The 23816-nt window shown below is 35.1% G+C and overlaps 1 protein-coding gene across 1 annotated transcript in view; it reads right to left on the bottom strand.

Annotated features, from left to right (window-relative positions):
* CSMD3 (CUB and Sushi multiple domains 3) overlaps positions 1-23816 on the bottom strand; it is a 1276067-nt gene that overhangs the window by 785101 nt on the left and 467150 nt on the right. Inside the window, 1 exon segment of the mRNA XM_030304305.1 lies at positions 19152-19264. Coding sequence (XP_030160165.1) covers positions 19152-19264 — 113 coding nt within the window.

Genomic DNA, 23816 nt, shown 5'->3' with positions numbered 1-23816 from the left:
TAGTTTTATCTAAAAGTTGAGATAAACTCTTAGGATAATTAGGATACCTCAGTAGTAATATTTTATGGATTAATAAAACCAACATAGGATCAGAGAAAAAAGAATATAGAATGGAGAGAACAGAGAATCCAAATTTAGGAATTTGGATCACGTAGTGAGATGTTTTTAGGAAAGAAAATGAATAAAAAGCATAATTGTGGAACAAATGGAAGAACCAAGATTTGACTCCAGACATACTGCTTCCAGAAAGGCTATTTACTACTATGCTACAGAGACTAGAAACCAGTATTATATTATCTTAAAATTACATCATATAAGAAAATGTGCATTTCAACAATGCATAAATAAAATCTAAATAATATATGTGTCACATAAGTACAGCATTGACAATATATCTCTGCCACTTCTGTGAAGACACAGACCTCAGATATAAAATATTTGTTTTCCAATTCATATATTCATACTATATATTTAAGCTCCACATTCTCCACAAAAGTAAAAAGTAATGACAGAAATACACTATAACAATAGAAATATTCCAAAAGGGATGTCACTTTTTTTTTCCTTTTTGGTTTTGTTGACATCGTGTTGATTAAAGAAGCCCTCAGATGCAGACATTCTTGTAAAGTTTTCTGTTAGGTTTGTACCACTTTAAAGTAGGTTATTCTCTAACTATGAAAATACTAAGGAATAAAATCCTCTTGTAGGGTATGAAACAAATTGATCCCATTCAGATTCAGATTGATTTTGGCCTACAGCCCTACTTATCATTTAATTAAATGGGAGTGCATTATGCAGAGCTATTAAGGAAGTTGTGTAGCAAAATAAAGCACAGAAGTGTAGCATGAAAATACATTATAAATTATTTAGAAAGAGTTTTCACAGGAAGATCTGAATATTTCAGGGTCATCTATACAAAACACATACTAAAGGGCATTCAACATACAGAGAGAAAATATGAGAGAAAACAGAAGAGTTAGTGAACAATGTAGCGGAAAGCTTAAAATATTGAGTCCTTTATTTGCAAAATAACATTGTCATGGGAAAGGACCTTGACCTCTTTCCTTTTCCTCTAGTCAGTAGTTATGGGGACAGCACTTCATTCAGAGTATTTAGCACTAGATTCTGTTAGTGTTTTTTTTTTTTTTTCTTTCAAGGTAATTTAATAGCTGTGGAATCAATAAAACAACTCAATTGAAAAAGTTAAAAATTTAAATCTGTGCACCAAGAAATAACTTTAGTTTACTTTAGCAATTGTTATTTAGAATTTTGTGGAAGGGGAGTAAATATTAGAGGCCAAATTTCTAATTTACTGATTAAAGTATTTATTCATGGTTGGCAATATTTAGTAAATGTTATTTAAAGATATAAATAATAAATCTTAAAATTGTCAAATATAGTTTTAATCGTGTTAGAACAAACTCAGTGCCCTGCTTAAATTTCCATGGATGTATTATTTAACTTACATCAAGTTCATCTGCCTATCTAGAGATATCTGTATATTTATCAGGAGAGGTTGAGAGAAAGAGATGGCTAAAACAAATCCCTCAGGAACCACCACTAAGTCATTGTATAAAACAGACGGGACATATTATGTTTCTTGATCAGGTCTTCAACTGCCAGAGCACACAAGCAACAAGTAACTATGGCTACACAGCCAAGGTTTAGATGCCTTGGGACTTTATTAAAAATAAACATTGAGGGGCGACTGGGTGGCGCAGTTGATGGAGTGCCCTACTTCGACTCAGGTCACGATCTCACGGTTTGTGAGTTCGAGCCCCTCGTGGGGCTCTGTGCTGACAGGTTGGAGCCTGTTTCGGATTCTGTGTCTCCCTCTCTCTCTGACTTTCCCCCACTCACACTCTGTCTCTGTCTCTGTCTCTCTCAAGAATGGGTAAACATTAAAAAAAATTAAAAAATAAACATTGAGGGGTGCGTGGGTGGTTTAGTCGGTTAAGCGTCCAGCTTCGGCTCAGGTCATGATCTCGAGGTTTGTGGATTCAAGCCCCACATCAGGCTCTGTGCTAATAGCTCAGAGCCTGGAGCCTGCTTCAGATTCTGCGTCTCCCTCTCTCTTTGTCCCTTCCCTGTTCGCTCTCTGTTCTCTCTCTCTCAAAAAAATAAACATTAAAAACATTTTTTGAAATAAATAAACAAACAAACATTGGAACCTAAAGGGACCCCATTTAAAAAAGATGGTTTGTTTCCTTTGCTCCTGCTTCTATTCTTGCTGGGGCTTGCACCCCCACCTCACTCTATAAATCCCTTGTAATGCAAATAGCATGTGTTCTCCTTGTAAGGGACAAAGAACTAATATCTTTACAGGCTTCCAGCAAAATAGATAACATCCAAGGAGTGACTCGTGGGTCATCATAAACACAAGACCACTGACTCCAAACACTTTGAACCAAGACCCCTGACTTCGGGGAATGGATGACTTAGGAAAGACAGCTGGACTGGGTCCTTGTTCTGACCAGTTCCTGGATGCCAAGGAGGGAACATGCACCATACCATAATTGCCAATGAGATCCATAGGCCCCAGGCAAGGCTGAAATTCATGTTCTTTTCCTTTCTTAGTCTCCTGGAGGCTCTGTTCGTATCTCTTTCTCTTCCTCTCTCTCTCTCCCTGCCTCTCTCTCTGTCTCTCTGTCTCTCTCTCTCTCCACACACACACACACACACACACACACACATACGTGTATATATATATGTATACATATATGTGTGTATGTGTGTATATATATATATTATATATATATATACACATATATACCTTTGATAAACTTTACTTTCACTTCCAAAAATATTTTAAAAATACTAAATGAATAAAGCCATCTTAGGACAGATATGTGCTGTATGTTGACATATTCATAAAATATAAACTATGTAATTTAAATTAAGACCATATAGAAATCAAGTTCATTTGATTTAATCCTCATTTAGAGTCAGAGCTTCACATTAACTCCCCTAAAAATTTATACACACACACACACACACACACACACACACACACACACACATATATACACACACACAAACACACAAATTGTTCTGTCATCTACAAATCATTTATGGAGAGTCACTGATGTACCATGTAAAGAAGTGACATCACTCAAGATTTTAAAAATTACCTAAAAAAGAGTATAATGATTACATAATCCATCTTCCTCAGTTTCTTTATGAGTAAATTAAGATTCAAGGCATTCACAATTTTGATATAGTTAACCAGAGATGTAACTGCTATTCCAACATATAACTTTAGATCTTCATCTTAATATTAGCGTCTCTCCTAATTTCTCTTATAGAAACACACACACACACACACACACACACACACACACACACACACTTGAAATATGCCATTTCTTATTTACCTTAGATTCATCCTAGCCTTCAGAAACTTCACACTATTGTCTGATTTTGCATTACCTATTCCTTATTGATTTTTCATATTTAATTTATGTACCATACAATATCACAGGAGTTAAATCATGATGTGAGATAGATAACTGAGAGAGAAAATCTACAATTAAAAAGATACAAACCATACAAATATTACACCAAGCACCAAAAATGATAGGTATAGTTCCTTTTGGCTATGAAATATTCTGTCAAAGTATAAAGGCTGATTTCAGCAAGTGTGTAACATTTCGATAGATGTAGGTCTATGTGTGTGTGTGTGTGTGTGAAGTGTATACCAGGAGGTTAGAATGCAGCTGTTCCTGATTCAGCCTCAGTGGAAGCATTAATTCCATAGACATTAGGATATTTAAATGAATGTATGACATATTAAGCTTCTTATATGAATAATTTTCAAAAGAAATGGAGACGAATCTGTTTCGTGAGTCTTGGACACTTTGGACAGAGCAAAGATGTTAAAAGCGGACAGAAAAGAGAGGAGATCGGTGAAATTGTTTCCTTTGAGCGAACCCTTACAGATCATTGGGTACCCTTTTCCTAGCCTTTCTGGGGGAAGGTGAAAGAATGATACCTTCTGGTGCTAGTTTAGTGATGTGGGCTTCAATGGGATCACTCAGTTATGAAATTTGTTTCGTGCAGTTGGCACACAGAAAAGATTGGTGGCTGTTCACGTCTGAGAAAGCTAAAGTCGAAATCACACAGGAATAAGCTAAAACTGACATCTGTTGAGGAAATTCAGAGGGTGAGAGAAGAGAGAGCTTCTGTGTTGAAATAAGCCTGCTTTTTGAGTTTCTCAGAGCAAAACTTTTTTTCTGGTTGATCAAGGAAGATCATGGGTGTTGGAGATTTAAAACAGTACCATTTGGGGACTTTTCCAAGTAGGTACCTGAGGAGTAAAAAAAAAAATACCTCAGCAGAAGAAGGCTGGGGATATCAAGTGGCTGGTGACCAAGTCCAGTAAGTGTCCCTTTAGATGCACCCCCTGGGAGAAGAAATTGCAGAAGTGAGAGGCCCAGTTGGAATCACTGAAAAAGCCCTAGGACTGCCCATGACAGAGCCAGCCTGAAAATCAGGACCAGTGAGCATGTAGCCAGTTTAGGACTGAGGTCAAGACCAATCCCTTTACCTCTTCTGTGCTCTACTTCTGTTTGATCTTACCAAAACCTAAAACAGCAGCAAATAAGGAGTTTAGAAGAAAGAGAAAATACAAGAAGGAGACACATCAGCTAATTTCAACCTTGTCCATTGAACCTGGCTACTAAGTGCTAGTATGGGAGAGAGGGAAGAACTTAACATTCAGTTACATTTAGTAATTTGATTAATAGCTGAGGCTTGGTATATTAATTATAGAATTGAAACTGTGTCTTATGGCTGAATTTTATCCTTCCAAAATTCATATGTTGAAGTCCTAAACCCCAGCGCCTCAGGATGTGACTGTGTTTAGGGATAAATTCTTTAAAGAGGTGGTTAAGCTAAAATGAGTACTTAAGGATGGACCCTAATCCAATATAGCTGATAACCTTACAAGGAGACAAATTTTCGACACGGAGAGACAAATACCAGGCAGGAGTGTGCATGGAGGAAAGGCCATGTGCGAACACAGCAAGAAGGTGACCATCTATCTGCAAGCCATGGAGGGAAGCATCAGAAGACGTCAAACCTACCTACATCTTGATCTTAGAACTTCCAGACTCCAGAACTGTGACAAACAAATTTCTGTCACGTAAGCCATCTAGTCTGTGATATTTTGTTATGACAACCCCAGCAAACGAATTCTCCAGGTTAATGTGATCACAAGACCTGAGTTTTCATCCTGGGTAAGAAGCATGTTGAGAGTATCTTTTTTTCTGGAATTCTGGAAATTATTTATTAGAATGTGTTAGTATATCCAACAGTGAAAACTAAAAAAAAATAAAATTAAAAAAATCTGAGGTTTTCTTAAAACTGAACATGCATTTGGATATTTTGCTTTTTGCATTGAAGTTATCATACTTTGTGAATCAAAGAATGCGTATCCTTATGGAAAAAAATGAAACAACAGAACATATGAAACCATGCCCACGATAGATAAGCAGAACACACTCAATCAGCAGCATTCATCCCATTTCTTAAACATAAGCTTAACCCATCTCCGTATCTTTTCGGTAGGGAAAAGACAGATCTGTCTGTCCCACTTGTCTGGCAGAGTAAGCATGCTGAAGGGAACCAAAAAGAAAAAAAAAAAAAAAATGGAAGATTGATTTTCAAAGAAATTAATGTATTAAAAATTTTGAAAGGGGAATGTCAGAAATTTTGTTGAATGCTTTTATTTTATGGATTTATTTGAAGCTGTATGCGGTGGAGAGGAAAATCATGATTTTTCTGATAATTATAGATTCTAAAGGTCTAAAATAAGGCACATCCTGCAGTCCAATGATCATACACAGTAAGTCATAAAGAATCAGTGGACAGTCACACAAAGCTGAGGAACAGTGGGAAAGATGACACTATGTCATATTGTCTCCACGTATTTATCGTGAGTTTTGAGCATATTTAGTACTTTCCTGTAATTGGAGAGCAGCAGCTCAGTTGCCCAGGAGGGCTATTCACGGTGTCTGTGGGGGCGGGACACTGGCCACTGGCCACCTGTGGCTTTCCAGAAGTTGAAATGTGGCTAGTGAGACTGCAACGCTGAGTTTTTAATTTTATTTTACTCTAATTCATTTTAATTTCACCTTAGAAACAGCACGAAATATTTTTCTGTCAAGGACAACTTCATTGTTTTGGTACTACATTTTATTTTACCTGTTGTGGGGTGTAAGAGGCAGTTGTGTGGTGAAAGTGCTGGACCATATAATGGTGGAGCGTGATAATGTATTTATTTGAAAGTTTTATGCATAAACATAGTTCATACATGAAATTTACAAATGTGATTCCCATTTATTTGAATATTTATGTAAGAATTTACAGAAAAATATAGGTAAATCACAGTTACTAATAAATTGAAATATTGTACTTATCACTTTAATTATAAGTAAATTGTTCCTCTAGCATATTAAAAAAAACAACTCTTTGCACTGGAAATTTAAGCATGAGCTGTGCTGTAAGTGTAACACACGTTTAGATTTTTGAGACTTAATTGAAAAATACAATGCAAAATATACCATTAATATTTTACATTACTGTTGAAATGTTAATATTTTGGACTTCCTAGTTGAATACAATTAAATTTTATTTTGCTTATGTGTTTTACTTCTTTATGTGAGGCTAAGAGAAAATATGCAATTGTGTGTGTGTGTGTGTGTGTGTGTGTGTGTGTGTGTATACCACTGTGAAACTGAGCTCTCATCAGAGAAACTTTTGTGAGTTACTGGCATGACGTCAAATAGTTCCATTTAGACTTGGAAAAAGTCTATATCGTCCCATTATCTAATGACCTCATGGTCTTGAAATACTAAGGAATCCTTTCAAAATCACAGAGTGGAGGCTGTACCCAGTTTTACCAACTTCTAGTCCAGTGCTCTTTCCAGAACAACACCTGTGCAAAAGGAAATTTATTCTTGGTAATCTCTACCTCTCTACTTTTACAATCTTAGTTTTTGTTGCTATTTCCTCCTCAAACATCTACCTCAGGGAAGAGTTAACTGGCTTTCCGTTATGTTGATAAACTGGAAAGATAACTATTTAACTGGAAGCTGAACACAAGTCTAGGAACACAAAATCTGGAGTCTCATGTTAGTTAGGGAAACTCTAAATGGTACTTATGTTTTCTGTAAAAAAAGGAGGATATGTCCCAATGCAACAAAGTTGCTATCTTTTTAGGCCAACAATATAATGTTTGAATTTGACCTTCTCCCCCAAAAGTATTCTGGGTATAATGAAACTGTTGCCTTTCCTAATAAGGGTTATTTTATGGCTTAAACTTAAACTTTTATGGCTACAGATTCCTTCTTGGGTTTTCCAATAACAGTCAGTAGTACCTGATCTAATAAGAAGATAAATAAGCCTATAACAGATGATTTTATTGTTTGTTTCACCCTGTAGACATATAGTAGAGCAATGAATATACTCTGCTCCTATCTCAATGGTTCATTTGTAAGACACTTGTCTGTTAAATATTTGATATAGTTTACTGGGAATAATTTTCATTATAATATCTACTGTATTGAAACCTGTGTTAAATGGACTCCTTTTTTTAATCAACAAATAAGCACTTATACTATGTAATCAAATAAATATGAGTCTCCGACTAATTACTGTGAAAAGTTGAGATACTTTCATTTCAAATAATAACCCCATTATTCATAATATGCTTGAAATTGCCTTCCAAGTCATTTAGTAAAACAATAAAGATGATGATGCTTCTCCTGCTGCTGCTGCTGATAATAGTAATAATAGCTAACATTTTATATAATGCTTACTCTCTGTCAGACACTATTCAAAATGCTTTACATATATTAACTAATTTAATAACTGATATCATTGTTTTATGAAACTGTCACTTTTAATCAAGGACAGTGTATTTCCACAATTTTCACTTATTTATTCACCAAATTTGAGTCTCAATGAATTTTTGCCTTTTCTAAAAAAATACCAATTCTGCAAATTTGCAAATCTGAGGATAACTAAGGCTGGAGTTCACAGTGGATTTAACATAGGCTTTAAAAGTAAAGCCCCTAATGGTTAAGACCTGGTTCTGCTATTTTTGTAAGTTTTTTTTAATGTTTATTTATTTTTGAGACAGAGAGAGTTCAAGCAGAGGAAGGGCAGACAGAGAGGGGGACAGAGGATCTGAAGTGGGCTCTGTGCTGACAAGAGCCCTGATGCAGGGCTTCAACTCACAAACTGTGAGATCATGACCTGAACCAAAGTCAGATGCTTAACTGACTGAGCCACGCAGGTGCCCTGGTTCTGCTATTTTCTAATGTGACTCTGTGACTCTGGGCTTAACACTTTTTTTCAAGGACTGCAGTTACCTCAAATAGGATGTCTAAGTGAATTACACAAATATGCCCCTTTCCTTGGGTGATGCAGTATCAGGCACAGGGCTCAGCCAGAGGTGTGCAGCCCCAACCTGCCACCTAGCGTGAGTGTCCCTGTGCCAGGCAGGCTTGTGTCACTCGTGCCAGTCTTTGTTTCTGGTTTGGTAGAACAGTGATAATAATGCAGTCGATGTGAGGATTGCATGAGATAATGTGTGTGCAGATACTTTGTAAATTGTGACACACACATATGAACTTATAACATTCAAGCATTTGCTCAACATTCATTTGGCACCTATAATAATGCTAAACTCTGGGGATGCAGGGATAAAGGACACAGTCACTGTCTTTAGGGAGTTGCAAATTATAAAACCAGGTAGCTATGAAACAATTCAAAATTTGTTTCCTAGCTTTCACATAGTAGATAGAATATTTATACTGCTCATATCTTTTAATTTGCATAGAAAAGTGCTATTCTTTGAACTAAACAACACATCTTTTTAAAATCATCCAATAGTAATATACAGCAGTGTTTTGTCTTGTTTTGTTTTTTTGCTGGTCACTTTAAATTTGTCATTAACCAGAAGGTCTGGAGTGATATTAAGAACACTGAATAACAGCTGGTAGGGACTAGAAGCTGTACTGGGAAGATTGGTCACAAGTAGTATCTAGAAGGTGCCCTATTATGCCAGCTATTAGCCACTTGTTATGTTTCGGGACAATCATTTGCTAAGTGAAAGAGATGGGGCATTGAAAGAGATGGGGCAGTTCAGGAGCCAGGAGTGCAGTTCAGATACTCTTGGACCAGTGACAGAGGCTACGTATTTACCAATCAGCACTATTTCAACATTTTAATAATTTGTATGGCCATAGTGGACTAACACAGCTTCATAGCATAGATATCACATTGTCAGTTAACCTTAAACGACTCTGCAGCCTTCGATACTCAAGTCAGGTGCCGGGTGTTCTCAAGGCTTTCTTGGACCGTGTATTCTCTTTCACTCCCCACATGAGCTTGCATTTTCTTAATTACAATACTTCATAAATCTTTTTTTAATGGAATATTTAATCATCTTTTCACATACTAGATAGGAAACTCTGAATTCTGAGACTGTGGACTATCAGAGCCTAGCTCAGCGTTACTACAAAGTAAGGGCTCAGGAATATTTTTGTTGAATAAATTTAGATGGATAGTAAGTGAACAAATAAATAAATGCACCATAATACTCTCAAATGGGGTTTTGATCCAAACATTATTTTAGTTTAATTAAATAACACTAGCTATTTGCCTGCCTCATTTATACTTCAGTTAATTAAATAACTGAAGAAAAGTTCAGGCTAAGTGATAATGAATTTATTGTCACATGAAGCCAATCCCTCCTTCCATACCTTATAGAATCATTTCCCAAAGTGTGCCTTGAGGAAGAGCAGGTCCTATATAAGCCTGAAAGGTCTTATTTGCTTAAATTAAAAAAACTCCAGTTTCTTTAACCCAGTGTTTCTGGAGCGTTGTGGACTCCCAAATTGACCCCTGTGTGACCACCATTGCCATATAACTCTACACTTCAGGAAAATCATAGTATTATCTTTATCATTTGAAGGAAATTTGTTTAAATTACCTTTTACTATTTCTGGATATCTGTGAATTTGAATTTTAAAAGTCTCGGAATTTTAATTTTATGACCTTATTTTTGAATGGCAGAGTAAAACTGCCTGTAAAATGAATGTAAGGTCCACAAGTGTTGCTTCAGACTCCATTTTTCATGCCAACATGGAAGAATCAATCATATACAGTGTGTTTGATTGCTTGTATTTTTGTGCTTGATTGAAGCCCTTTGGAGGCTATCTTGTACAATTATTGAATCATTACTAAACACAAAATTACCTGTTAAATATACTTGTCATTGCAACAGAATTTATAAAACACTGAATTTTGTTTGTTAAACACCAACTTAATCAATTATCTTTTGTTACGTACTCATGCTTAGGTGATGTAACAAAATTGCCCTCACTAGAGACAATAAATGTTAGCACTTAAGAATTTTTTTTTTAATTTAATGTTTATTTATTTTTGAGAGACAGACAGAGACAGATTGCAAGCAGGGGAGGGGCAGAGAGAGAGAGAGGGAGACACAGAATCTAAAGCAGGCTTCAGGCTCTGAGCTGCCAGCACAGAGCCCAATGTGGGGCTCAAAGTCACGAACTGCGAGATCATGACATGAGCTGAAGTTGGTCATTTAAACTACTGAGCCTCCCAGGCAACTCTAAGAATTCTTAATGGGAGTAAAACTCTATCATATATATTTATATACAAATGAATACTAAGTAGAACAATATTTGATCACCATGAGGTACTACCATAAAATGATGGCAATTTTGGTAATCTACCAGATGTACTTTGAAATGCAAGAGAGTCAAACAATTATAGACAAAAAAATATTATTCATGAATTCACTACACTAGAAAAGTTTTGAATACTTGATAGAAATTACATTAACTAAAATAACTAGTCCAGAGTTGGTTGGGATAATAAAGATAGCAATTATAGACTTACATATTATTTAATCAATTTGCAATTGTAAATATAGCTTAAATAACAGCACAGAAATCAGTACAGAATATTTTTAGACTTATGTAGGAAATATAATATGTATATTTCTTTGAGGAGATCAATTTTGAACTTAATAGACTATTTCGAAAATCTAAACTGTTTAAATCTAAATCTAGATAATTTTAGATTAAATCTAAAATATATTAATCTTGATACTGTGGATTTTCTTCATTCTTTGAATCCTTTGGATCACTTTTATTTAAGAGAAGTCTTATAAAACTTTGACTAAATATTATATTTCTAAAGTTCATATCTAGGTATTAGTCTTGAGAGTTCTATTATGGTGAAAGAGATTATGAAACATAAATTTCAAATAGTTCCCCTTTCAGATCAAGAGGCAAACCTGGAAGACCTAGTTAATAGAGCTTTATAAAATCCATGATTAGTGAAAACTCGGGACATGATGTAGGGAAAAAAAAAAAAAAAGAATAGCTTTCCTGCCATCCAATAGGAACAGAAAGCCTAAGCTGCCTTTTTCTGTAAAAACTCTCACGGAGGATGGAGGTTAGTTAGAGATAGTACAAGAACCTATATAAATTTGTTAAGCTACATTTACTAAAGAGATTAATTCTGAAATCTTACAGCACTGACTTATAGAAAAATGTAAGCCCCTTAGAGACATACCCAGATTCAGCAGAACACCAGGGTAAAATGTGTCCAACAAGTGGGTAATTTTATACTTTATCAATGGATGGATACTGGGTGGCAGATAGGTATGAATGAGTTAACACAGAGCCTTGTTCAGTAAAGGAAAAAAAGAAAAGGGATGTATAATAGAAAATGAGGTTTAAAGAGCTTTAGCTAAAGAGTAGACGGGAAGACCCCGCACAAGATGCCATGGAGTAGGGTAAGAAAGTAGACAACTGACCAAGCTTAAACAGCATGCCATGAGTTGCCTCGTGGACACCAGCAGTAGATGTCTACAGGATTCTAAAGTACCAAGAAGTGACATCTCCACTGAAACTGGTTACTATTTATGATTGAGAGCAAGAGTAGTCTATTCCGTCCCATCACTATGAGGGCTCATAGGCTATCACTTATATCTAAAAGTTTTCTTTAAAAAAGAAGAGGGTGATCCAGTCCCTGAAAGTTTGAGCTTTGCCCCAAGGAAGGTGAGTTAACACAAGAGAGACATTTTTCCTAGAAAAGATTGGTAAATTTATTCTATCGTTTGCAGGAAAGTATGAGCCACATTAAAATGTTATACCAAAATGAATTTTTTTCAGTTTGATAGTTATCAAGCACTATATTTTAAACCTACTATATGTTTTAGAAAGTATTACTCATATTACAATTGGATATTTGACAATTATCTCCTATTTATAGTAGTTGTTGTATTTAAAAATAGTAATCTAAGTCACAATCATTTTACTAAGATATTTCTGGATTCTTACAGATTCCATGAGATTGTAACATAAGGTTAATATAATTTGCCTTTCACTTTTTAAAGTATATCAACAAAGGATTTATATAAATGGATTAAGCAACAGCCTAAAAAAGAACACTTAGCAAACAGTAAAGATTTTTTTAAGCATTAAATTTTTTTTTAAAGAATCAATAGAAATACTGGCTTAGGAAAGAACACTTAGAAAATGTAAGCATTAAAGATATTTCTTTAAAATAACAACTACGATATTTTCCTCCACTGTAAGTCATTCTCATATCAATGTTATCAAGATTGATTCAATTCCTTAGAAAATAATGAAAATTGTATAACAATCTCCATATAATCTTTAATATGCTTATTTCTGTGACTATTTCTTAAGCACACATGTCCTTTCTCTTTCAATTTTCTGGCTGTACTTTGCGTAAAAACCATTTATCACCTGTTTTTAAGTGATTCTCTTATTCAGAATCTGAATGTAATGTTTCCAAAATATTTTCTCATAAATGATGACCATCAATAATTCTAAGTAGTCTCCATGTTAATGCATATAGTTAACTCACAAGAGAATGAAAGGACTATAAAACAGCAAGGTGGGATAAAGGCAATATTATTCCTAATATTCTACTTTATATCTAAAATCTCATTTTATATATTAAAACTATGGTCCAACTCTAAATACAGTCAGGCATATGGCTTAATTTTAATTCATAAATGTTAAAATGTTTAGCAAGATAAAAGTATTTTCCTAGAAATGCTTATGTTTGACTAAAGTTAAGCAAAAATTAGTCACTAACATTGTGTTTCTTATATACAATGCTTTACTTGAATTCATAAGTTGTGTTTCACAGCAAAATGTCTACATTTGAGAAATTTGAAATGAAATGACAATTAACCAGCTTATTGTCAAACACACCCATAATTTCTGAACAGAATTTTGGGCTGGGGATATATAAGAAGATTGGAAAATGAGTTTTAAGGATGGGAATGAAAAAGTATATAAAGTTAGTTAAGGAAGAATTTAATTCTATCATTATCGACTAATGCAGTAAAAGGACTTAAATGTTATATTGGCAGGGACTATAAAACATACATTTACATCACAGGGGAAAATACTATCAGAGAGTTTTTAATGGTTCTTTTAGACAGACCAATGGTTATTTCACCATTTTGACTATTAAATATCTTCATTATCTCTGCTGGCTGTGTAAACATAGTACTAATTACAACAATGAACTCTATAGACCAGACAAGTTTATAAAGCAAGAAATAAAAGAAGGTTTGTTTTTTTTTTTTTTAGGAACCTCACAATAAAATTTAAAAGAACAAAAAGAGAATTTCCAGATGAAAGTAATTATTTAGCAATGAAGGAGACTTGAAGAGAAAAAAAGTGATGTTCATAATAAAATCAAAAGGAAATAATGTATAGGATTAGAAGTTATTCTCAAACACTATTCACCGATGAAACTCAACATCTTATTCTCTCAAAACTCACTAAATGAACATAAATAATTTACTTCCTAAGCTTAAACTAATGCATTTCATCTAATATATGAAAAAGGGATTGAGATAATTCAAACATAGTTTATAAATTTTTCACTTATGCACTAAAAAAATACCTACTATAAAACATATGTACATACATACATGTGCATGTGTGTGTGTGTGTGTGCATGTGTGTGTGTGTATAACTTCTTGAATTCTGCTAAAAAGCCCTGTTCATTGTCTTCACCAGGAAAGTCACTTAACTGTCCCTGTCCAACATTCCTATTACAGTAAACTACTTACACTGAAACTATCCAAACCAAAAGTTTTGATCTTCTCTTACTGTGTCACACTCTCACCTCCAACCTTGAAATAAGAAGACTCTCACTGATGGTGATCAAATTTGAGGAGTTTGTGATCACAAATGATTCCCTGTGCTTTATTAAAAACGGATATATAAAGGTTCCACAAGAAACTGATGCCTTAGCAAAATTAGAAAGAAATATATTAAACAGATTGCTTTGATGTTATGCTCCATTTTTAAATGTGAACTATATTATTTTAATAATTATGTTGTAAAGAGGAAACTGCTTCTCCTCTTTTTTTAAGTCACATTTTAAAATTGAGTTCTAAAGAAAAGTGCTTTTTTCGCTGGAGAAATTTAGACATGTGCTTATAAAACGTAGCATTTTTCATTTTACATGTGTTTCCTGGATTCAAATTTATGTTTGATCACAATTGTTAAACTATTTCTACTTCTTGGTTAGAAAGTGTGTTTCTCACCCATTTCATGTGGTTGATTATTTATTTCCACTGAAGAATCTTTGTTTACTGCATGTCTTTTACTCATAGAAATCTTAATACAGTTCAATTTGCACAATAATTATGTGTCTGACAAGCATGACTTTTTTTTTTAACTGATGGAGAAACCAAGGCTCACACAACTCAGACAGCAATTAGCAACCTCACAATTCAACCCTTATCTTCTGATTCCAAGTCTATTCTTTTCCTGACATACTATCCTGGATCCCTGATAATCTTATTTATCTTTGTTCAATAACTCTGCACTCACATTTATGTCAAAACATTTCCAAATCTTAAAAAATGGAGTACCATTTGAAAGTTGTTTTTCACTTAAATTATGTGTGTCTAAAATGCCACGAGCCTCTGTGTAACGGAGGTTTATGGCAGTGCATTTTCAATACAATTTGAAAGCCTCATTCATTAAATATGTTTTTGTCACCAAAAAGATACACAGCTGATCCCAAAATGGTGACAACTCTTTGAGAAATGATATAATAAAGTATTTTACCTCATAACTTTAAAATATACTGTATTACTATAGATGTATATTTGTTAAAGTGGAAATAAGTATCTATAAAATATTAACCTGTATAAGAAGAATCAAATAATCAAAATTATGGGAAAAAGGGGTAAATTAAAAATGTGATAAAATCTGTAAGAATTTAGAAAACTTCGCCAATCTATAATATAGAAAAATTCATATATTTGGATATTTGGAATTGATTATATTGTTGTAATTCCTAAGCTTACATGCCAAAGACAATTTAGTGAATATCTATAGCTACAGAATCTTTGCACATTAAAAAATTAGATATGCTGAACAACTTAAAAATGAAAAGTGTTGTAATAGTATTTCATACTTGAATAATTGAGACTTATGGATAAAAAAATAACACTTTTAAATAAACATCATCTAGAGGTACAGTCTTTTGGATTGGACAATTGAGTGTCATCTGAAAATCTAGTTCCAATTTAGAAAATAGAACACATGCTCATATTCACAGAAATGGAAAATAAAAAGATTTTAGGTTTTTAATTAAAAACAAATGACAATGCTATGGAGGTTTCAATAAATAAATACGAGAACTTCCAAACACCACAGTTAAAGAAAAGTTACACCACTTACATGTGAAGAAGCACATCCAAGTTCTCATTAGAAGAGTTTTAATGAAACTTGAATAAAGCAAGAATTTACAACATAAAAACTAATATAGTGAAATGAAACTGAAATGAGTTGTTTTTGGGGGGGAGAGTTGAAAATTAAAGAGGAAAAAATTTAAAACCACAGTAGAGATAATAATAGAGTTTTCAAAGAAGGGTTTTCCAATATAAATAAACTCAGAGGGGAAAAAAGAGATGGTTTGTTTATTTTAGATAGAAGTGGACAATATTCAGTGTGGGATCTGGGGAGGCAGAAGCTATTTGCATATCAAAGGCATTTTATTTAAATGAAGCCTTTTCTTAGGTTTTTTGAGTTAGAACAGAACTACATTTATTAGTGTGTTATCCACAACCTCTACTTAACCCTATTTAAATTATAACATCTAAACCAATCATGAAGTTGGCTTCTAACACAATTTAAAGGAGGCTCTTTTGAGGAAAGCATGTCAGTGTGACTCCATTATGGGACACATTATAAAACACCAATGCCATTCATTCAGGAACCTTTAATAAGCTTGCAGTTAATTTTCATGATATTTTATAAAGAACACAGGTTAAACAGAAATGCCATCAGGAAAATAATCAGTCTTCGGAAACCTAGAGTTTCAATAAAACATTAAATGAATTAAAAAAGACAGCTCAATAATAATCATTAAGTACTCAATAAATATTGAGTACACCACTAGGGGCACCCGGGCGGTTCAGTCGGTTAAGTGACCGACTTCAGCTCAGGTCATGATCTCAAAGGTTCCTGAGTTTGAGCCCCACGTCAGGATCTGTGCTGATAGCTCAGAGCCTGGAGCCTGCTTCAGATTCTGTGTTTTCCTCTCTCTCTGCCGCTCTCCTGCTCGTGCTCTGTTTCTCTGTCTCTCAAAAGTAAGTAAATGCTAAGAAACCATACCTCATGGAGACCTGGCTGTGACTTTTGTACAGTACATTCCATAATTGTTTTCTCTTTAATTGATTTTAATCTAGATACTTCTAAAATTAAATGGTAGCGTGGTACAATGTAAATTAGCATGATTACTGTTTCTTGCTAGGGCGTGTATTTCAGCATGTCAGAATTATGAGTTCTACAGCTATCTAAGTTAGCTTATTATTTACTTTTTAGTCCAAATTTCTTTATTTGCTTATAATTTCAAGAATTGCTTTAACTGAATTTATGTTGTCTAGGTAAAATAATATTTGGACATAATCAGGCCTAAATCAGGAAAGTTTTAACAGGATCTGTGTAAAGGTGGGTTTTTATATTATAAACTTTTCCATGATCATATAAAATCATAGCTTCCATTTTCTTAGACCACTTTATTTCTTCTATATTTTATAGATACAGATTACACCAAAAATCACCCTCTTTTGAGCTCTTTTTTCCTGCAGAAAATAGAAAAAAAAAAGTCATACCCCCTAAAACACTTGCTTTCTATTTTACTACAGTGAATTCATTGTTATGTTCTTATTTGGTCCTGAAACTAGATAGGCAACGCTAGAAAATCAAATTGAATCTGAAGGTACTATTAAAGTCAATGTAAGATCAGTGAGTAGAATACTGAAAATAATTAAATACACAAATCTACTGGCAGCTTTGCAACATTGCCTTATAACGCAAAACAATGCTATCTAAAGATACCAGTTTCGTGAACATAAAGCAAATAAAAAGTGCCCTTTTATTTTTGAGAAAGGAGATCATTTTTTTCCTCCAGGTTGTACACATAAATTTGAAATAATTGCTACCTTATTTCTATTCAGATAAGGAAGAGGACCATCTGACTGAAAGATTTCATGAATCTAGTAGAAAAGATCACCACGTGAGTCAAAGATGATAGTCTTGTGAGTTTCTGCTGTGCCATCTGCTTTAACTCATGGCTGAGGGGGAATTAGAGACATAAAATCATGTGGCTGGAAAACTCCACAAAGGAAGGGGTCAACCCAGAGATAAAGAGGCTCCACAATATTATTGTTTTTTCAATAAACACTTCCTCTGATTCCCTAAGTACGCAACAAATTTAGAAATTTAAATTGGAAATGCAGCAAAATATTATTTCAAATTTAAAGTGACACTGACTGAAATTGGTAAGATTCAAGTTTCTATGCCCTGGACAGTTATTTTTAATAAAATATATAAAAATAATTTTCTATACATATTTAATTTTCAATTTTAAAATACAGTATTTTATAATGATTAATGTATTCTATTATGAGAAATACATAGACTTGAGAACATATTTGCATCCATGCTTCCATTCAAATTAACTACATTAGCAATAGAAATTATAGATTTTTCTACAGTGGCTCTTGCCTAAAATATTTACTTTTAAGTTATTATCATTGGGATTTTTATCACAGTGATATCCAATACATTATTATAAATGTCAAAATACCAATGACGTTAATCTGTTACTACTATTGTCAGAAATCCTATTGATAGGACAGCTATAGATAGGTTACTGGTCTTCAAAATATAAATTAAGTGTTGAAATTTGTATTCCAGAAAACAGTATGTGGCCTAATAACATTTTAGGTATTAACTCTAAGCTGCCTCAAGTCACCATATTAAAGTTGAAAGTGCCTAAGACTTAAGACTACTAAAAAGGAAAGCATTAAAAAAACAAAACAAAAACAAAACAAAAAAACAGATAAATGGAAAAATGTAACTGGGGCAGTGCTCACGATTCCATTAACAGTAGCTGATACACTACTGAGAATGAAATGATTTATTTACATAAGTAGTCTGAAGATAAAGTACACTAAACCTACATAATATTACTAAACATTATAGAAGTCAAATTTTCATTAACACTCCATATTCATAACAATTTTGTTCTAAACCAAGAGTGTTTTCAAGCTACTACATCAAAAACTGTATCTCATTCAAAATTATGCCTGCTAATAAAAATTGTTAGGATAATAATCCTAACAAGGTTTATTAAACTAGCAATAGCAAACACTGTATATGAAAATGGATTTCGTTTGATGGAGAGCCTATTCACAACTTCAGGTTTTCTGCAGTGTTCTGTGGTGCAGATTTAGGAAGCATGTCCGGTTGCTGAACCACTTTATTAAAGGAAAACATTATATCTGTTACATACTACTTTTTAGAGGTCGTAATACTCTTCATTTAGAACACTGTGCTATAAAAACCAACTAACTTTTCTATTGTAATTTAGTTATTATCACATTGTTGCCTCACCAAGTGAATGACCATTTTGGCTTGTTCAAATTACCATTTATTAAGGCACAAGATATTTTGCTTCTATCGCAAAATGTAGCTGTATGTACCAAAATCATTTCACAAATCAAAAGAGGCAAAGGTATTCATTAAATGTACCTTGATATGGAGCACTAAATCCACGATATCGGTGATTGCTGTCTGTAACAAAATGCAGTCTGAGCCAGTTTTTGTTGCTGATAATTGGTGGTGGTATATTCATTCCAGATAACCTGAGTTACGGAAGACAACAACAAAAAATCATTAAAAACTTTTCAGCAGTAAATGTTTTCACTGAATTAGGACCCCCAAAAATGTCTACCTGTACCCAATATTTATGACTTTGCATTTTTAATTGTTTCAGCATAAAATAGTTATTTTATGTATGGGAAAGTCAATCATTGAACAGTGTCATTCCAAACATGTGCTGTTCTAAGCAGGCCACATTTATTAACAAAATAAACTGTGAACCGGGTATGATTTTTGATTCACCCAAATGTATTGCCTAGGTAATAATAAACATAATGGAGGCTGAGCTAATGGTGCTGGTCATTATGCTCCTCAAGTACATATTGATACAGCATAGTTAGAAAATAGATATACTTTTTCCACCTAATATATTTTCAATAATTTACATTTGATGGCAAATTTCCCAATTTCTTTTCACAGGGCAAGCACTCATTTAATGGGATTTTACAATACTATAAATTTTCATGATTAGCTTTCATTATAACATATACTTCTATAATAAACCGGAGGTCTGCCCCAATTGATAGACAGAAAACAGATTGTATTTTAAATGTGTATTTATTCTCCATATATATAGTCACAATGGTACCATTTCATAGTTTCCTCACACAGGGTGATCAAAACAAAACTTTGAAACTATGCCCCAGATACTGGTCATGGTCAACATATGAAGTAACTCTCTTGCTCTGTATCGTTTGAAGACTTCCAGAGTAGCAGTTTCTAATTTCATTTGATGAAGGGTTATTACCCTCATATACCTAGTCATTTAAATCCTAGGTGTGTGCTATAAAACCAAGGTAAAAGATCCTCAAAAAGCAAGACTACTACCTAGTGAAGAAGAGGTCTTCATTAAGGTTTCCTAATAACCAGTATATGATTTATCTTTATTATTCTTCAAAGCTTTCACTTTTCTTCATCAGGAGACAAAACAGCTTGTGCATGTGTACGTGTGTGTGTGTGTGTGTGTGTGTGTGTGTGTGTGTTGGGGTGGGGGGGTTGATTACAGCTCTTCTGTCAGTACTTTGCAGGCAGTCATTCTTGGGAACCACTAGGGGGAGATTAAATAGGCTTTGTACACATTATTCAGTGGTGAGGTGTATAAATGGTGATGCAAGGACCCTTTATCCCACACCGTCTCTCATTTCTCCCCAAAACTCATCTTTCCCAAGATGTTTGGGAATTAGCCATCACTTTTTGTGGATAACTATCTGCCATGCATAGAAATATGAATACATCTTTTTTTAACGTTTATTTATTTATTTTGAGGGGGTGGGGGGTGGAGAGGGTGGGGGAGAGAAAGAGAGAATCCCAAGCAGGCTCTGCACTGTTAGTGCAATCCCATGGACCGTGAGATCATGACCAGAGCCAGAATCGAGAGTCCAGCCCTTAACCAACTGAGATACCCAGGTGCCCCTGAATTAAACTTTAATGAATCATTGTGGGCCCAGGTATATGCAAAGGTATATATGCTCTTGGCAATGTTACTGTGTAATCTGATGCTCTTGATTCTAACATGAACAAGATGGGTTCTATCACATAGATTTCTCATCTGTCCTTCTGCTTTGGAATGCATCTTCTTTAATGTTTCCCTATTAAGGCCCTATTTTCTCTTTTCAGAGGGGTGATTCTGCTTATTGGCACAACTGGCTCCTTTTTTTATATCTGAATTTAGCAAAAAAATATGCAGGTAATATACTTGTGTAATTTTAAGACTCAAGTTTTAAGGTTTTACTTCTTTACTCTCAAAATTTTCTAGGTGATGTTTATTTTTGTTTGCTTGCTGGTTGGTTTGGTTCAAAAGCAATTCAATGAAAAAGTATTTATATTTGATACAATTATATTTTCGAGAGAATAGCATGTTCCGTGCCAGATTTTGATTTACAATTTGGTTCTCTTCAATTCCTTGATTCAATGCCCATAAATACCAAAAAACTTTCCATTAGGGAAAGTTTAAATAATTTTTGACAGGTTGTACACATTTCTAAGTATAATGAGACAATAATACATGGATGGTTGCAACACATTAAAGTACAGAGTTTGGAGAGAGGCCCTTAGAAGATCCACTAAATGAGAAACAACAAGGACATCAAGAAAAGTCAGAGAGGAAAGAAGATGAAGCAGACAATAAAAAGGATAAACTTCCCATCTTTCCCAGGGACAGCAAAGATAATTTCAGCAATAGAGTACAGGAAAGGCAAGTAATAGCTACTATAGAACTATATAGTTTGTAACCTGAATTCACCTTCAGCAACTGAGAAAGGTGGGAATAAAGAGCTGCAGTAGCCAGCAGCATAATGCACGAGATGGAGCAAATAATGGTAATTTAACAGGACGATTTAAGAAGACATTCCTGACAGTCTCAAGTGTCAGTTTATGAAGCATCACTGTAGGTAAGCCAAGACACCAAACCAGAAAGCAAGGGCACCACAGCATCTCTCCCTCTAGTATCTCACATTATTTGAAGATAATGTACACAATATGGTTTTGTTTATGTCTTATGGAACAAGCAGGTAAATGCACATAGAGATTTCTTCACCATATTTCATGTTATCAGGACATCTTGCAAATGGAGGATTGAGATTAAATGCTGCCTAGAAAGATTCCATCAAATTAATTTAGATAATTAACTTCTTAAATACTAAAGGAGACATTTCCTAGACACAACTCATTATCACTATGTCATATCACCATGGCCATTTGAAGGTAAGCTTATATGCATTTGTTCTAGCATAATGTCGGTGAGAATCATCTCTCGGTAATGAAGAGACTAAGTGCATTCAACAGTTATTTACTGAGCACTTACTATGAGATAAACACCTGATACTAAGGGTATAGTAGTAAATACAGTAGTAAGTAAGACAAAGAAGATCCATAATCTTGCAAAATGAAAATAAAGAAGGTAACATAAATAAATCAATAAGATAATTTCAGACAGTGGCAAATGATGTACAAAAAACGTGAGAATAGAGGTGAAGATGGCAGTGTAGGAGGACACTGGGCTCACCGCGTCCTGCTAATCGCTTAGATTCCACCCACATCTGCCTAATTTAGCCAGAAAACTGCCAGAAGACTAGCAGAACGGACTCTCTGGAGCCAAGCATAGACGAGAGGCCCGCAGAAGAGGGTAGGAAGGGCGGAGAGGCGGTGCACGCTTCATGGACTGGCGGGAGAGAGCCAGGGCAGTGGAGGGGCAACCAGCCCACCCGGCAAGGCAGAGCCCCCGAGTCTGGCTTGCAAAAGCGGAGGGGCCGGAGGGAGTGTGTTCTGACAGCCAGCGGGACTTAACATCTGGAATGTTATAAGTCAACAGCTCTGCTCTAAGAGCAGGAGGGCTAAAGGACAACGGGAGGGAGAGTTGTTGAGCCCTGGACAACAGAACTCAGCTTGGCGGGGAACAAAGGCGCTCGCCACCGCCATCTCCCTCGCCCATCCCCAGCCAAAAACCAAAGGGAACCAGTTCCCCTCATGAGCTTGCTTGCACTGCGCAAACACACAATGCTGTGCTTCTGCAGATCCATCACTCGGACAGGTCTGCCTCCCTCCCGGTGTCACAGGGACCCTCCTAAAGCGGACCACCAAAGGCAAAGCAAGAGGAGCCTGCCCCTCCTGCCCCTGTGCACCTTGCGGATCCACCCTGGCTAATACACCAGACACCCTCGAAGCAGCACAAGCCTGGGAGTGTGCAAGTAGCCCAGACAGAGGCCACACCACTCCACGGTGAGTCCTGCCCCTGGGAGAGGGGAAGATAAGGTACACACCAGTCTGACTGTGGCCCCAGCAGTGGGTTGGGGGAAGACATCAGGTCTGACTGCGGCCCCGCCCACCAACACAAGTAACTCCAGACAGCACAGGGGAAGTGCCCTGCAGTTCCGTGCCACCCCAGGGACTATCCAAAATGACGAAACAGAAGAATTCTCCTCAAAAGAAACTCCAGGAAGTAGCAACAGCTAACGAGCTGATCAAAAATGATTTAAGCAAGATAGCAGAAAATGAATTTAAAATAATAGTCATAAAATTAATCGCTGGGCTTGAAAAAAGTATAGAGGACAGCAGAGAATCTATTACTACAGAGATCAAGGGACTAACAGTCAGAAGGAGCTGAAAAATGCAATAAATGAGCTGCAAAATAAAATGGAGGCGGCCACAGCTTGGATTGAAGAGGCAGAGGAGACAATAGGTGAATTAGAAGATAAAATTATGGAAAAAGAAGAAGCTGAGAATAAGAGATAAAGAAATCTAGGAGTATGAGGGAGACTTAGACAACTAAGTGTCATAATTAAACAAAATAATGTACACATAATTGGGATTCCAGAGGAGGAAGACAGAGGGAAAGGTGCTGAAGGTGTACTTGAAGAAATAATAGCTGAGAACTTCCCGGATATGGGGAAGGAAAAAGGCAGTGAAATCCAAGAGGCACAGAGAACTCCCTTCAGACATAACTTGAATCAATCTTCTGCACAACATATCATAGTGAAACTGGCAAAATACAAGGATAAGAGAATTCTGAAAGCAGCTAGGGATAAACATGCTCTAACA

The sequence above is a fragment of the Lynx canadensis genome, chromosome F2 (assembly GCF_007474595.2).
Source record: "Lynx canadensis isolate LIC74 chromosome F2, mLynCan4.pri.v2, whole genome shotgun sequence".
In the NCBI taxonomy this organism is placed as follows: Eukaryota; Metazoa; Chordata; class Mammalia; order Carnivora; family Felidae; genus Lynx; species Lynx canadensis.
Note: the sequence above shows the minus strand (reverse complement) of the source record. Positions and strands in the feature narration are given on the sequence as shown.